Source organism: Pseudophryne corroboree, chromosome 9 (assembly GCF_028390025.1).
Source record: "Pseudophryne corroboree isolate aPseCor3 chromosome 9, aPseCor3.hap2, whole genome shotgun sequence".
NCBI classification, from domain to species: domain Eukaryota; kingdom Metazoa; phylum Chordata; class Amphibia; order Anura; family Myobatrachidae; genus Pseudophryne; species Pseudophryne corroboree.
The window spans coordinates 306,493,041-306,508,589 of NC_086452.1; the positions used below are offsets into that span (position 1 = coordinate 306,493,041).

At 47.0% G+C, this 15,549-nt stretch overlaps 1 protein-coding gene across 6 annotated transcripts in view; it reads right to left on the bottom strand.

Annotated features, from left to right (window-relative positions):
* Positions 1 to 10,944: 10,944 nt before the first annotated feature.
* Positions 10,945 to 15,549, bottom strand: part of LOC134958068 (activating transcription factor 7-interacting protein 1-like) — a 250,363-nt gene continuing 245,758 nt past the window's right edge. For all 6 annotated transcript variants that reach the window (XM_063940426.1, XM_063940422.1, XM_063940424.1 and 3 more), the window contains one exon: positions 10,945 to 12,856. In XM_063940426.1, coding sequence (XP_063796496.1) covers positions 12,440 to 12,856 — 417 coding nt within the window. In that variant the 3' untranslated portion in view covers positions 10,945 to 12,439. The remainder of the gene's footprint in view (positions 12,857 to 15,549) is intronic.

A 15,549-nucleotide genomic window follows, 5' to 3' on the forward strand; every position in this document is an offset into this window, starting at 1 on the left:
GCTGGGGACTCCGTAAGGACCACGGGGATTATACCAAAGCTCCCAAATGGGCGGGAGAGTGCGGATGACTCTGCAGCACCGATTGAGCAAACGTGAGGTCCTCCTCAGCCAGGGTATCAAACTTGTAAAACTTTGCAAAGGTGTTTGAACCCGACCAGGTAGCTGCTCGGCACAACTGTAATGCCGAGACGCCTCGGGCAGCCGCCCAAGAAGAGCCCACCTTCCTAGTGGAATGGGCCCTAACCGATTTTGGTAACTGCAATCCAGCCGTAGAATGAGCCTGCTGAATTGTGTTACAGATCCAGCGAGCAATAGTCTGCTTAGAAGCAGGAGCGCCAACCTCGTTGGCTGCATACAGGACAAACAGTGCCTCTGTTTTTCTGACCCGAGCCGTTCTGGCCACGTAAATTTTCAAAGCCCTGACTACATCAAGGGACTCAGAATCCTCCAAGTCTCGCGTAGCCACAGGCACCACAATAGGTTGGTTCATATGAAAAGATGAAACCACTTTGGGCAAGAATTGAGGACGAGTCCGCAATTCTGCTCTATTCACATGGAAAACCAGATAGGGGCTTTTGTGAGACAAAGCCACCAACTCCGACACTCGCCTAGCCGAAGCCAAGGCTAACAACATAACCACTTTCCAAGTGAGATACTTTAATTCCACCGTTTTAAGTAGTTCAAACCAGTGGGACTTAAGGAAACTCAACACCACGTTAAGGACCCAAGGCGCCACCGGAGGTACAAAAGGAGGCTGAATATGCAGCACTCCCTTCACAAAAGTCTGTGCTTCTGGGAGAGAAGCTAATTCCTTCTGAAAGAAAATGGATAGGGCCGAAATCTGAACCTTAATGGAGCCTAATTTTAGGCCCAAATTCATTCCAGTTTGTAGCAAGTGAAGGAAACGGCCCAGATGGAATTCTTCTGTAGGAACCTTCCTAGCCTCACACCAAGAAACATACTTCCGCCATATACGGTGATAATGTATAGCTGTCACATCCTTCCTAGCCTTTATCACAGTAGGAATGACCTCATCCGGAATACCCTTTTCCGCTAGGATCCGGCGTTCAACAGACATGCCGTCAAACGCAGCCGCGGTAAGTCTTGGAACAGACAGGGCCCCTGTTGCAACAGGTCCGGTCTTAGCGGAAGGGGCCACGGATCTTCTGTGAGCATTTTCTGCAGATCCGGATACCAGGCCCTTCGCGGCCAGTCTGGAACAATGAGAATTGTCTGTACTCCTCGTTTTCTTATGATTCTCAACACCTTGGGGATGAGAGGAAGAGGAGGAAACGCATAGACCGACTGGAACACCCACGGTGTCACCAGGGTGTCCACTGCCAGCGCCTGAGGGTCTCTTGACCTGGCGCAATACCTCTGTAGTTTTTTTGTTGAGGCGGGATGCCATCATGTCTATTTGGGGCAGTCCCCACCGACTTGCAATCTGTGCGAAGACTTCCTGATGAAGTCCCCACTCTCCTGGATGTAGATCGTGTCTGCTGAGGAAGTCTGCTTCCCAGTTGTCCACCCCCGGAATGAACACTGCTGACCGTGCGCTGACATCATTTTCCGCCCAGCGAAGAATCCTGGTGGCTTCCGTCATTGCCACTCTGCTCCTTGTGCCGCCTTGGCGGTTTACATGAGCCACTGCGGTGATGTTGTCTGACTGAATCAGAACCGGTAGATCGCGAAGCAAAGTCTCCGCTTGACGAAGGGCGTTGTATATGGCCCTCAGCTCCAGGACGTTGATGTGAAGACAAGTCTCCTGGCTTGACCAAAGACCTTGGAAGTTTCTTCCCTGTGTGACTGCTCCCCAACCTCGGAGGCTCGCGTCCGTGGTTACCAGAATCCAATCCTGAATGCCGAACCTGCGACCCTCTAGAAGGTGAGCACTCTGCAGCCACCACAGGAAAGATACCCTGGGCCTGGGGGACAGGGTGATCAACTGATGAATCTGTAGATGTGACCCGGACCACTTGTCCAGTAGGTCCCATTGGAAAGTCCTCGCATGGAACCTGCCGAAGGGAATGGCCTCGTAAGACGCCACCATCTTTCCCAGGACTCGAGTGCAGTGATGCACTGACACCTGTTTTGGCTTCAATAGATCCCTGACCAGAGTCATGAGTTCCTGGGCCTTTTCTATCGGAAGATAAACCCTTTTCTGGTCCGTATCCAGAATCATGCCTAAGAAGGTCAAATGAGTCGTAGGAACCAACTGTGACTTTGGGATATTGAGAATCCAGCCGTGTTGCTGCAACACCTTCATTGAAAGTGACACGCTGTTCAACAACTGCTCTCGTGATCTCGCTTTTATGAGATCGTCCAAGTACGGGATAATTGTGACACCCTGCTTGCGCAGGAGCACCATCATCTCCGCCATTACCTTGGTGAAAATCCTCGGGCCCGTGGAAAGCCCAAACGGCAACGTCTGAAATTGGTAATGACACTCCTGTACCGCAAATCTCAGGTACGCCTGATGAGGTGGATAAATGGGAACATGAAGGTAAGCATCCTTTATGTCCAGTGATACCATAAAATCCCCCCCCCCCCCTTTCTAGGCTGGCGATGATCGCTCTGAGGGATTCCATCTTGAATTTGAACCTTTTCAAGTATAGGTTCAAGGATTTTAAATTTAGAATGGGTCTGACCGAACCGTCCGGTTTCAGGACTACAAACAGGGTTGAGTAATACCCCTTCCCTTGTTGAAGCAGGGGAACTTTGACCACCACCTGTTGAAGACACAATTTGTGAATCGCATTTAAAACTATCTCCCTTCCTGGGGGAGAAGCTGGCAGGGCCGATTTGAAAAACCGGCGAGGAGGCACCTCTTCGAATTCCAGCTTGTACCCCTGGGAAGCAATTTCTATTGCCCAGGGATCCACCTGTGAATAATCCCAGATGTGGCTGAAAAGTCGAAGACTTCCCCCCACTGCGGCGGACTCCCTCAGCGGAGCCCCAACGTCATGCGGTGGATTTTGTAGAGGCCGGGGAGGACTTCTGCTCCTGGGAACTAGCTGTGGTAGGCAGCTTTTTCCCTCTAGCAAGAAAGGACGATCCTCGTACTCTCTTGTTTCTATTTGACCGAAAGGACTCCATCTGATAATGTGGCGCTTTCTTAGGCTGTGAGGGAATATAAGGAAAAAAATTTAATTTACCTGCCGTAGCTGTGGAAACCAGGTCCGAGAGACCTTCCCCAAACAATTCCTCACCCCTGTAAGGTAAAACCTCTATATGCCTCTGAGTTGGCATCACCTGTCCATTGCCGGGTCCATAGGACTCGTCTAGCAGAAATTGCCATAGCGTTGACTCTAGAACCCAGTAGGCCAATGTCTCTTTGAGCATCTCTCATATATAAGACAGCATCTTTAATATGACCCAGGGTCAATAACATGGTATCCTTATCCAGGGTATCAATTTCCGCCGATAAGGTATCTGTCCACGCTATTACAGCGTTACAAACCCAAGCCGACGCTATCGCCGGTCTGAGTAAGGTACCAGAATGTGTGTAAATGGACTTCAAGGTAGTCTCCTGCTTGCGATCAGCAGGATCCCTGAGGGTAGCCGTATCTTGGGATGGCAGCGCTACATTTTTGGACAAGTGTGTCAACGATTTGTCCACCCTTGGGGCGGATTCCCACCGTATCCGGTCTTTAGTCGGGAAAGGATGCGCCATAAGAATCCTTTTGGGAATCTGCAGTTTTTTGTCTGGAGATTCCCAAGCCTTTTCAAATAACTTGTTCAGCTCATGAGACGGGGGAAAGGTTACCTCAGGTTTCTTTTCCTTATACATGTGAACCCTCGTGTCAGGGACAGGGGGATCCTCTGTGCTATGCAAAACATCTTTTATTGCAATAATCATATATTGAATACTTTAGGCCAATTTTGGCTGTAACTTTGCATCATCGTAGTCGACACTGGAGTCAGAATCCGTGTCTACTATTTGGGATAGTGGGCGCTTTTGAGACCCCGAAGGTCCCTGTGACATAGGGGCAGGCAGGGCTGGACACCCTGTACATCCCTTGGACTCAGCTTTGTCCAACCTTTTGTGCAATAAATTTACATTAGCACTTAAAACATTCCACATGTCCAACCAGTCAGGTGTTAGTGTTGCCGACGGAGACACCACAGTCATTTGCTCCACCTCCTCCCTAGGAGAGCCTTCTACCTCAGACATGCCGACACACGCGTACAGACACACCACACACTCAGGGAATCCTCTTATCTGAAGACAGTTCCCTCTTAAGGCCCTTTGGAGAGACAGAGAGAGAGTATGCCAGCACAAACCCAGCGCTAATGACCCAGGGAAAAAACACAATATGTTTAACCAGATAGTGCTGTTATCTATTTTGCGCCAATTATGTGCCCCCCCCCCCCCCCCCTTCTTAAAAACCCTCTTTCACCGTGGTAAGCAGGGGAGAGTCCGGGGAGCTTCCTCTCAGCGGTGTGCTGTGGAGAAAATGGCGCTGGTGAGTGCTGAGGAACAAGCTCCGCCCCCTCAGCGGCTTCGGTCCCGCTGAAAAATAAAAAAAAAACTGGCGGGGGTCTCATATATACAGTGCCTAGCCTGTATATCACTATTTAAGCCAGATTTGGAGGTCCTCATTGCTGCCCAGGGCGCCCCCCCTGCGCCCTTACAGTGACTGTCGTGTGTGCGCTGTGTGGGAGCAATGGCGCACAGCGTTACCTCTATGAAGATCTGAAGTCTTCTGCCGCCTCTGAAGTCTTCTTTCTTCACGAGGAGGACGGCGGCGCAGCGAGGGTGAGACCTGCGTTCCGTTCCCTCTGGAGCTAATGGTGTCCAGTAGCCTAAGAAACAGAGCCTAACATTAAAGTAGGTCTGTTTCTCTCACCTCAATCCCTCGATGCAGGGAGTCTGTTGCCAGCAGAGCTCCCTGAAAATAAAAAACCTAACAAAATACTTTCTTTTCAGGAAACTCAGGAGAGCTCCCTGTAATGCACCCAGTCTCCTCTGGGCATAGTAATAAACTGAGGTCTGGAGAAGGGGCATAGAGGGAGGAGCCAGTGCACACCCATACCTAAAGTTCTTTTTTAGTGCCCATGTCTCCTGCAGAGCCCGTCTATCCCCATGGTCCTTACGGAGTCCCCAGCATCCTCTAGGACGTAAGAGAAAAACAGTGGTCACATCATAAGGGGACAGCAGTATAAGGATTGCCACCTAGGCTGGTAAGTTTTGCTTACAAGAGAGTGATGACATTATGTGTACAGACTCCAGCTTGTGTACATATTCTGATAACCCTTAATAATAAGAATTTACTCACCGGTAATTCTATTTCTCGTAGTCCGTAGTGGATGCTGGGAACTCCGTAAGGACCATGGGGAATAGCGGGCTCCGAAGGAGGCTGGGCACTCTAGAAAGATCTTAGACTACCTGGTGTGCACTGGCTCCTCCCACTATGACCCTCCTCCAAGCCTCAGTTAGGTACTGTGTCCGGACGAGCGTACACAATAAGGAAGGATTTTGAATCCCGGGTAAGACTCATACCAGCCACACCAATCACACCGTACAACTCGTGATATGAAACACAGTTAACAGTATGAAACAATAGAGCCTCTCAACAGATGGCTCAACAATAACCCGATTTAGTTAACAATAACTATGTACAAGTATTGCAGATAAACCGCACTTGGGATGGGCGCCCAGCATCCACTACGGACTACGAGAAATAGAATTACCGGTGAGTAAATTCTTATTTTCTCTAACGTCCTAGTGGATGCTGGGAACTCCGTAAGGACCATGGGGATTATACCAAAGCTCCCAAACGGGCGGGAGAGTGCGGATGACTCTTCAGCACTGAATGAGAGAACTCCAGGTCCTCCTCAGCCAGGGTATCAAATTTGTAGAATTTTGCAAACGTGTTTGCCCCTGACCAAGTAGCTGCTCGGTAAAGTTGTAAAGCCGAGACCCCTCGGGCAGCCGCCCAAGATGAGCCCACCTTCCTTGTGGAATGGGCATTGACAGATTTTGGCTGTGGCAGGCCTGCCACAGTATGTGCAAGCTGAATTGTACTACAAATCCAACGAGCAATAGTCTGCTTAGAAGCAGGAGCACCCAGCTTGTTAGGTGCATATAGGATAAACAGCGAGTCAGATTTTCTGACTCTAGCCGTTCTGGAAACATATATTTTCAGTGCCCTGACAACGTCTAGCAACTTGGAGTCCTCCAAGTCCCTAGTAGCCTAGGCACCACAATAGGCTGGTTCAGGTGAAACGCTGACACCACCTTTGGGAGAAACTGGGGACGAGTCCTCAATTCTGCCCTATCCATATGGAAAATCAAATAAGGGCTTTTACAAGACAAAGCCGCCAACTTTGATACTCGCCTGGCAGAAGCCAAGGCCAATAACATAACCACCTTCCACGTGAGATATTTCAGATCCACGGTTTTTAGTGGTTCAAACCAATGTGATTTTAAGAAACTCAACACCACGTTGAGATCCCAAGGTGCCACAGGAGGCACAAACGGGGGCTGACTCTGCAGCACTCCTTTTATAAATGTCTGAACTTCAGGTACTGAAGCTAGTTCTTTTTGAAAGAAAATCGACAGAGCCGAGATCTGTACCTTAATGGAACCCAATTTAAGGCCCATAGTCACTCCTGCTTGCAGGAAATGCAGAAATCGACCTAGTTGAAATTCCTCTGTTGGGGCCCTTTCGGCCTCACACCATGCAACATATTTTCACCATATGCGGTGATAATGAGTTGCTGTAACCTCTTTCCTGGCTTTAGTAAGCGTAGGAATGACTTCCTCCGGAATGCCCTTTTCCTTCAGGATCCGGCGTTCAACCGCCATGCCGACAAACGTAGCCGCGGTAAGTCTTGGAACAGACAGGGCCCCTGCTGCCGCAGGTCCTGACTGAGTGGCAGAGGCCATGGGTCCTCTGATATAAATTCTTGAAGTTGCGGGTACCAAGCTCTTCTTGGCCATCCACGAGTATCGTTCTTACTCCTCGCCTTCTTATTATTCTCAGTACCTTTGGTATGAGAGGCAGAGGGGAGAACACATAAACCGACTGGTACACCCACGGTGTTACCAGAGCGTCCATAGCTATCGCCTGAGGGTCCCTTGACCCGGTGCAATATCTTTTATAGCTTTTTGTTGAGGCGGGACGCCATCATGTCCACCTGTGGCCTTTCCCAATGGTGTACAATCCTATTGGAAGACTTCTGGAGGAAGTCCCCATTCTCCCGGGTGGAGGTCGTGTCTGTTGAGAAGATCTGCTTCCCAGTTTTCCACTCCCGGAATGAACACTGCTGACAGTGCTAACACATGATTTTCCGCCTATCGGAGAATCCTTGTGGCTTCTGCCATCGCCATCCTGCTTCTTGTGCCGCCCTGTTGGTTTACATGGGCGACTGCCGTGATGTTGTCTGATTGGATCAGTACCGGCTGGTTTTGAAGCAGAGGCCTTGCCGGCCTCAGGGCATTGTAAATGGCCCTCAGGTCCAGAATATTTATGTGTAGGGAAATAACCTAACTTGACCAAAGTCCCTGGAAATTTCTTCCCTGTGTGACTGCCTCCCAGCCTCAAAGGCTGGAATCCATGGTCACTAGGACCTAGTCCTGTATGCCGAACCTGCGGCCCTCTTGAAGATGGGCACTCTGCAGCCACCACAGTAGAGATACCCTGGTCCTTGGAGACAGGGTTATCAGCCTATGCATCGGAAGATGCGATCCGGACCACTTGTCCAACAGGTCCCTCTGAAAAGTTCTTGTATGGAACCTGCCTAATGGGATTGCTTCGTAGGAAGCTACCATTTTTCCCAGGACTCGCGTGCAATGATGCACCGCTACCTATTTTGGCTTCAGGAGGTCTCTGACTAGAGATGACAACTCCTTGGCTTTCTCCTCCGGGAGAAACACTATTTCTGGTTTATGTCCAGAACCATCCCCAGGAACAGTAGACGTGTCATAGGAACCAGCTGTGACTTTGGACTGTTTAGAATCCAACCATGCTGTTGTAGCACTTTCCAAAATAGTGCTACCCCGACTACCAACTGCTCCTTGGACCTCGCCCTTATAACGAGATTGTCCAAGTACGGGATAATTACAACTCCCTTTTTTTGAAGGAGTATCAACATTTCGGCCATTACCTTGATAAAACACCCTCGGTGCCATGTACAGTCCAAACGGCAGTGTCTGGACTTGGTAATGGTAATCCTGTACCACAAATCTGAGGTACTCCTGGCGAGGATGGTAAATGGGGACATGCAGGTAAGCATCCTTGATGTCCCAGGATACCATGTAATCCCCCTCGTCCAGGCTTGGAATAACCGCCCTGAGCGATTCCATCTTGAACTTGAATTTTTGTGTTCAAGGATATTAAATATAAAATGGGTCACACCGAACCATGCGGTTTCGGTACCCCAACCCGTGTGGAATAGTAACCCCGTCCTTGTTGAAGTAGGGGCACCTTGAGTATTACCTGCTGGGAATACCGCTTATTAATTGCCTCTAGCACAGCCTCCCTGCCTGAGGGAGTTGTCAGCAAGGCATATTTTAGGAAACGGCTGGGGGGAGACATCTCGAATTCCAGCTTGTACCCCTGAAATACTACTTGAAAGAAACAGGGATCCACCTGTGAGCGAGCCCACTAATTGCTGAAATTTTTGAGACGGCCCCCCCACCGTACCTGGCTACACCTGTGGAGCACCCGCGTCATGGTGTGGCCTCACAGGAGGCGGGGGAAGAATCTTGATTCTGGGAACAGGCTGACTGGTGCAGCTTTTTTCCCTCTACCCTTGTCTCTGTACAGAAAGGAAGCGCCATTTGACCCGCTTGCTTTTCTGAAGCCGAAAGGACTGTACCTTTGTCTGTGAGGAAACCTGAGGTAAAATTATTTCTTCCCAGCAGTTGCTGTGGATACGAGGTCCCAGAGACCATCCCCAAATAATTCCTCACCCTTATAAGGCTCTCTATGCGCTTTTTAAGTCAGCATCACCTGTCCAGTGACAGGTCTCTAATACCCTCCTGACAGAATGGACATTACATTTATTTTGGATGCCAGCCAGCAAAATATCCCTCTGTGCATCCCCCATATATAAGACGACGTCTTTAATATGTTTTTATGTTTGCCAACTAGTATCCCTGTTTGACAGGGTCACCGACCACGCTGCAGCAGCACTATCTGCAGGTCTCAGTCTAGTACCTGAGTGTGTAAATACAGACTTCAGGATAGCCTCCTGTTTTTTATCAACAGGTACCTATTAAAGTGGCCGTATCCTAAGACGGCAGTGCCACCTTTTTTGACAAACGTGTGAGCGCCTTATCCACCCTAGGGGATATCTCCCAGCGTAACTTATCCACCTGGCGGGAAAGGGTACGCCATCAGTAACTTTTTATAAATTACCAGTTTCTTAACGGGGGAACCCACGCTTTCACACACTTCATTTATTCATCTGATGGGGGAACAAAACACTGCCTGTTTTTTCTCCCCAAACCTAAAACCCATTTTTAGAGGTGCTTGGGTTAAAGTCAGAAATGTATAACACATTTTTTATTGCCGGGATCACGTCACGGATGTTCCTAGTGGATTGTGTATATGTCTCCACCTTGTCGACACTGGAGTCAGACTCCGTGTCGACATCTGTGTCTGCCATCTGAGAGAGCGGGCGTTTTTGAGCCCCTGATGGCCTTTGAGACGCCTGGGCAGGCGCGGGCTGCGAAGCCGGCTGTCCCACAGCTGTTACGTCATCCACCCTTTTATGTAAGGAGTTGACACTGTCGGTTAATACCTTTCACCTATCCATCCACTCTGGTGTCGGCCCCACAGGGGGCGACATCACATATATCGGCCTCTGTTCTGTCACCATATAAGCCTCCTCATTCAACATGTCGACACAGCCGTACCGACACACCGCAGACACACAGGGAATGCTCTAAACGAGGACAGGACCCACAAAAGCCCTTTGGGGGGACAGAGTAAGAGTATGCCAGCACACACCAGAGCGCTATATATATACAGGGACTAACTGAGTTATGTCCCTAATAGCTGCTTTTTATATAATATACTGTATACAGTGCCAATTTTAATGCCCCCCCTCTCTTTTCCCTCTTACTGTACTGTAGAATTGCAGGGAAGAGCCAGGGAGCTTCCTTCCAGCCGAGCTGTGAGGGAAAAATGGCGCCAGTGTGCTGAGGAGATAGGCTCCGCCCCTTTTTCGCGGCCTATTCTCCCGTTTTTTATGGAATTCTGGCAGGGGTATTTACCTCATATATAGCCCCTGGGGCCATATATTGAGGTATTTTAGCCAGCCAAGGTGTTTTTATTGCTGCCTCAGGGCGCCCCCCCCAGCGCCCTGCACCCTCAGTGACCGGAGTGTGAAGTGTGTGAGAGGAGCAATGGCGCACAGCTGCAGTGCTGTGCGCTACCTTGGTGAAGACAGAGTCTTCATGCCGCCGATTTTCCGGACCATCTTCTTGCTTCTGGCTCTGTAAGGGGGACGGCGGCGCGGCTCCGGGACCGAACATCAAGGCTGGGCCTGCGGTCGATCCCTCTGGAGCTAATGGTGTCCAGTAGCCTAAGAAGCCCAATCCGGCTGCAAGCAGGCGAGTTCGCTTCTTCTCCCCTTAGTCCCTCGCTGCAGTGAGCCTGTTGCCAGCAGGTCTCACTGAAAATAACAAATTCTAAGACTATAACTTTCTAAGAGCTCAGGAGAGCCCCTAGTGTGCATCCAACCTCGGCCGGGCACGAAATCTAACTGGGGCTTGGAGGAGGGTCATAGTGGGAGGAGCCAGTGCACACCAGGTAGTCTAAGATCTTTCTAGAGTGCCCAGCCTCCTTCGGAGCCCGCTATTCCCCATGGTCCTTACGGAGTTCCCAGCATCCACTAGGACGTTAGAGAAATAGGATTTGTAAAATACATTCAATTTGAAATGTCTAGTTAGATGTCTAGATATTATTTAAAAAAAAAAACCCACTAAAGCAAGTTTTTAAAAAATATTTATTTACAATGTAACAATATTTCTCGCAATCAGAGTGTTACAACTCAATGTTCAGCGCTTACCTGCTCAGAATTGAGGATCAGTATATCAGGAGGTGGAGTGAGTTTAAAAATCATGGAAAAATTTCCAGCTGCTGAAATCTTAATGTCAAGTTTCTGGATAGCTGTTACCAAGCACAATCCTAACTGACCATGTACTGCAGTTGCAATAACAAATGTACTTATAAAAATAATAATAAAAAAAATTACATCCGCACAATTCCAATATACACAATGGGGTTTGCATTACACAAAAACAGACATATAATTTGAGTTATTGTAACTAAAAAAAAAAATATTCTTCCTATATTGAAAGTTTGTATTAGGAGGAAATCTATAATACAAAAATACTTATCCTCAAAAACAAAAAAACAAAAACAAAACCCAAAACACCACATTAGTGAGGAAATATTGTACTTATGAAGTTCATGCATTTATATCCAAATATAATAAAAATTCCTTTTATGGAGGCACAGTCAAGTTTTAAAAGTTGATAGATATGCAACCAATCCAACTAAATATTTAAAAACATATGTTCGAACACCATAACAATGTAAACTGTAAACTGTAGTAGATGACTAGTGTGCTGCACAGAAAAGGCTGCACAACTCCTGAACTAAAATTTTATTCAAGCATGTAATTTGTAGGTAAAAAAAGATTAATAGTGTGAAGGAGAAAAAACAACAAAGCAGCAGGAATAGAAACTTAAAAACACTGAAGTTAAAAATTGCTCTTTGGCGCCTGGGTATGGGCAGATTTACTAAATCAAAAAAGGGGAACCTGCAGATCAAATACTGAAAATCATTCCTATTCAAGTTAAGGCACCAAAGATAGACAGAAGATAAGTCACAGAAAAGTATAAAAGGTTGCGGCAGGGAGCAGAATAAACCACAAGAAAACAGGTTGATAATTATTACTAAACAGCACAAATAACTGTTAGATGTCAATGCCCCCAGCCAGTGGAGATCAAATACAGGTTTTGTCTTCATGAATGAACAAACCATGAAACACTGGATTCCTCTGTAATACTTGTCCTTTCTAAAAGCTACAATAACCAAAAATCACGGCAAGTGGTTCCCTCTGTTTCAAATGAGTTTACCCAACCATCCTCTTTCAGTAGGTCATTTTACATAATATTTACATCACCTATACAATTATCCGCATTTCAGGGAAATGTATTTTTGTCTACTGATTTGTGAACTTTCAAAATTAGTGTAAAAAGGGGAAAACCAGCTTCATTCACATTCTGCGGTGATTTACAACAGAAAGAAAAAAAAATAAACTTGGCAGAAATGTAGCCCATTTTGTGACACCTGGCAAGTGCTGTACATGGTCCCCATTAAGAGAACCCAGTAGTTCCTCTAAATTAGATTTCATGCATGAGGTCCTGGCTACAGAACCATAACAGGAAGTACTATAAAGCTTCTACTCAACTTTTCTAACTGCTCTGAGTAGAAATAACATCTGTTGATTGCGGATCACAGAATGGTCCAAAGCGTCCATAAATGTCTTTCGCCCGAACAGCAAAATAGTATTTACTGCCAGAAACAAATTGTGTTAGAGTACATGCCATGGGAAGAGGTAGTGCTTTCACTTCCCCAATCTTTTTCCACTGTGACGGAGATGTTGCAGTTGGATCTTCGTGATAAGCATATAGGTGATAGCTGTCTACAACGGCACAGCTGCGATCTACTTCTAATACACTCCAAGAGAGAACAATTCCATTTTGGCTTTGTACTCTGGCCAGTTTTAAATGAGGTTTCTGAGGAGCAGAAGTCGAAGAAGCTTCAGGAGGAAGGCGCTGAGGTTGAGGAGCTTCAGGAAGAGGTGCTGGGTGGATTGGTCTAGCCGGTTCCTAAAAAGAAAAACATTTTATAAGAGAAGTACATAGGTAGATAGATTTGGTATTTTTTTAAATCTGCAAAAAGTAAACTTGTTTTCTACATCTCTTTACGTTAAAAAAGAACTACATTTATTTACTAGCCTTAGGACAGAACAGAGGACTATAACCAGAAGAAATAAATTGCTACATTACAAACTTTAACTCCGCTGACTCAAAGGCTTTACAGGGAACATGCTGTAGTGCTGTCTGAATTATTTTCAAAACCCATAGTGCCACTGGACAACTGTATATAGGCTACACATGTATCACTCTGCAAACCCGCTACACTTCAGGTAAAAGAGCAGTGACCAAAATTTTTAATAATTAAATCTTAGCCTGATTACTTCAACAATTGCACAAGGATTTGGGGAGTGAACTACCGTAACTGAAAAGAGTCAAATATTTAGAATACCTTTTCCATAACCTATTGTAATTTTTGGCCAAAACAGGTTTTCGAGCCTTGAACATAGTCCCCAACCATGCTGTAAAAAAAGCATTGAGCATTAAGGCCTCAACATTATAGCCAACAACACTAACCCTTGGCTATCAAATTGACTATCAGGGAGGCGTCTGATTTGCTACAAACTTATTCTGCAGCAGGACAAAGACCCCAAACATAAAGCCAATGTCATTAAGAACTATCTTCAGCGTAAAAAAGAACAAGCAGTCCTGGAAGTGATGATATGCCCCCCACAGAGCCCTGATCTCAACATCAAATCTGTCTGGGATTAAATGTAGAGATAAGGATTTGAGCAAGCCTATGGGGATCATTCCGACCCGATCGCACGCTGCACTTCTTTGCAGCCGTGCGATCGGGTCAGAACTGCGAATGCACGGCGGCCGCATTGCGCAGTCGCTGGGCAACGGCGGGGACAGCAACGAAAGCGATCGCAAGAAGAGTGACAGGCGGAAAGTGTTTCGGGGCGGATACTCACCGTTTTCTAGGAGTGGCGAGTCCAACGCAGGCATGTCCAGGCGTTTGCAGGGCGGGTGTCTGACGCCAACTCCGGCACCAGTCACACTGAAGACATCGCAACCGGTATGTCAGGACCTACTTAGAAACTGCACAAACTCTTTTTGCATAGCAGGACTGCAGAAGCGTTCACAGCCTTGCTATGCAAAAAATCCCTCCCCCATAGGCGGCGACTAGTCGGTCGCACGGGCTGCAAAAAGTAGCTTTGTGTAATCAACTCGGAATGAGGGCCTATATCCACAGAATATCTGTGGTTAGTTCTCCAAGATGTCTGGAACAACCTCCCTGCAGAGTTCCTTCAAAAACTGTGTGCAAGTGTACCTAGGAGAACTGATACTGTATTGAAGGCACTGGCACTTTTTCCGTGATTGCACCCAGCACTTTTATGGGCATGATTAGCGCGGAAAAAAACCTAACAAATTGAATTGCAACCCGCTATCTTCAGTCTAAAGTGACAATTGAATATCACCCATAGAGTGATAAAGCACCAACCAGCTCCTAACTCATTTTTCAAACACATACTGTAACATGACAGTTAGGAAGCGGATTGGCTGGTACTTTAGCAGTCTCCACTTTATCACTTTTTAAGGCTAAATATATCTGGGCCTATATTATAGTAATTAGAGGATATTGTCTGCTGGCAAGAATAACCTCTGCTGTCTGAGGTCGAAAAGCAGCACTGGAAAAAAATATTTGCTGGGCATGATGTAGGTTTTATACAACGCAATTGACAGTCCTCCAAAGGAATCCAAGTTTTGGGCTCTCTCTCAGACATGGAACCCTAGAGTAAAATAAAGGATCCCACCTACATTAGCACATCATCCAGGTTAAGTAATAAAATCACACTCTGTATCTCAGAAGAGAGTGGACATAACTGCTATAGGTAGAGCCAGAAACAGATAATGATGATACCACACTGTAAATCTAAATCTGGGTACACACTAGGTGACATTTGAAACAAATTGTCAGATAACCACCACCCAATTACGACAAATTTGTTCTATCGCCCAGTGTGTACCCACTAGATCCTGTTGAATGCTAGTGACATCCCCAATTGGCCTCCCTCAGAGCATGTGCAAGTTCCAAGAGAACTAGTAATGGTAATCCATCTGGGTTAGGATTTCAGAAGATCAATGATGTGATCCTGAACTAAGTGTCTCTTGATTCATGCACCTGAATTGGAAATGACCCATTGATACTGGAAGAGAAGTAGATGGGCTCCATTCACAAGTCCTCCCAGATGGGCAGATTGCCCGTTTTGCTCATCCTTTTCCTGATGGTTTGGAAAGTGATCTCATAGCTGACCAAGCCTGTTTGTCGGTTTTCTTCCATATGGAGGTAAGGATTGCCCTCTGGAAGTAGTATCGCTAGTATTACCTTGGAAAAGGAAGAACTGAAACGTAGGCTCTTTGGACTTAGGGACACTAGTGGTCAGAGAATTTTGCTTTGCTCTAGATAATAAATGTACCCAGGTGAGGACTGAAAATAGGATTTTGGTTACCTACCGGTAAATCCTTTTCTCGTAGTCCGTAGAGGATGCTGGGGTCCACATTAGTACCATGGGGTATGGACGGGTCCACCAGGAGCTATTGGCACTTTAATAGTTAGAGAGTGGGCTGGCTCCTCCCTCTATGCCCCTCCTACCAGACTCGGTCTAGAAACTGTGCCCGAGGAGACTGACATCTTTGAGAGA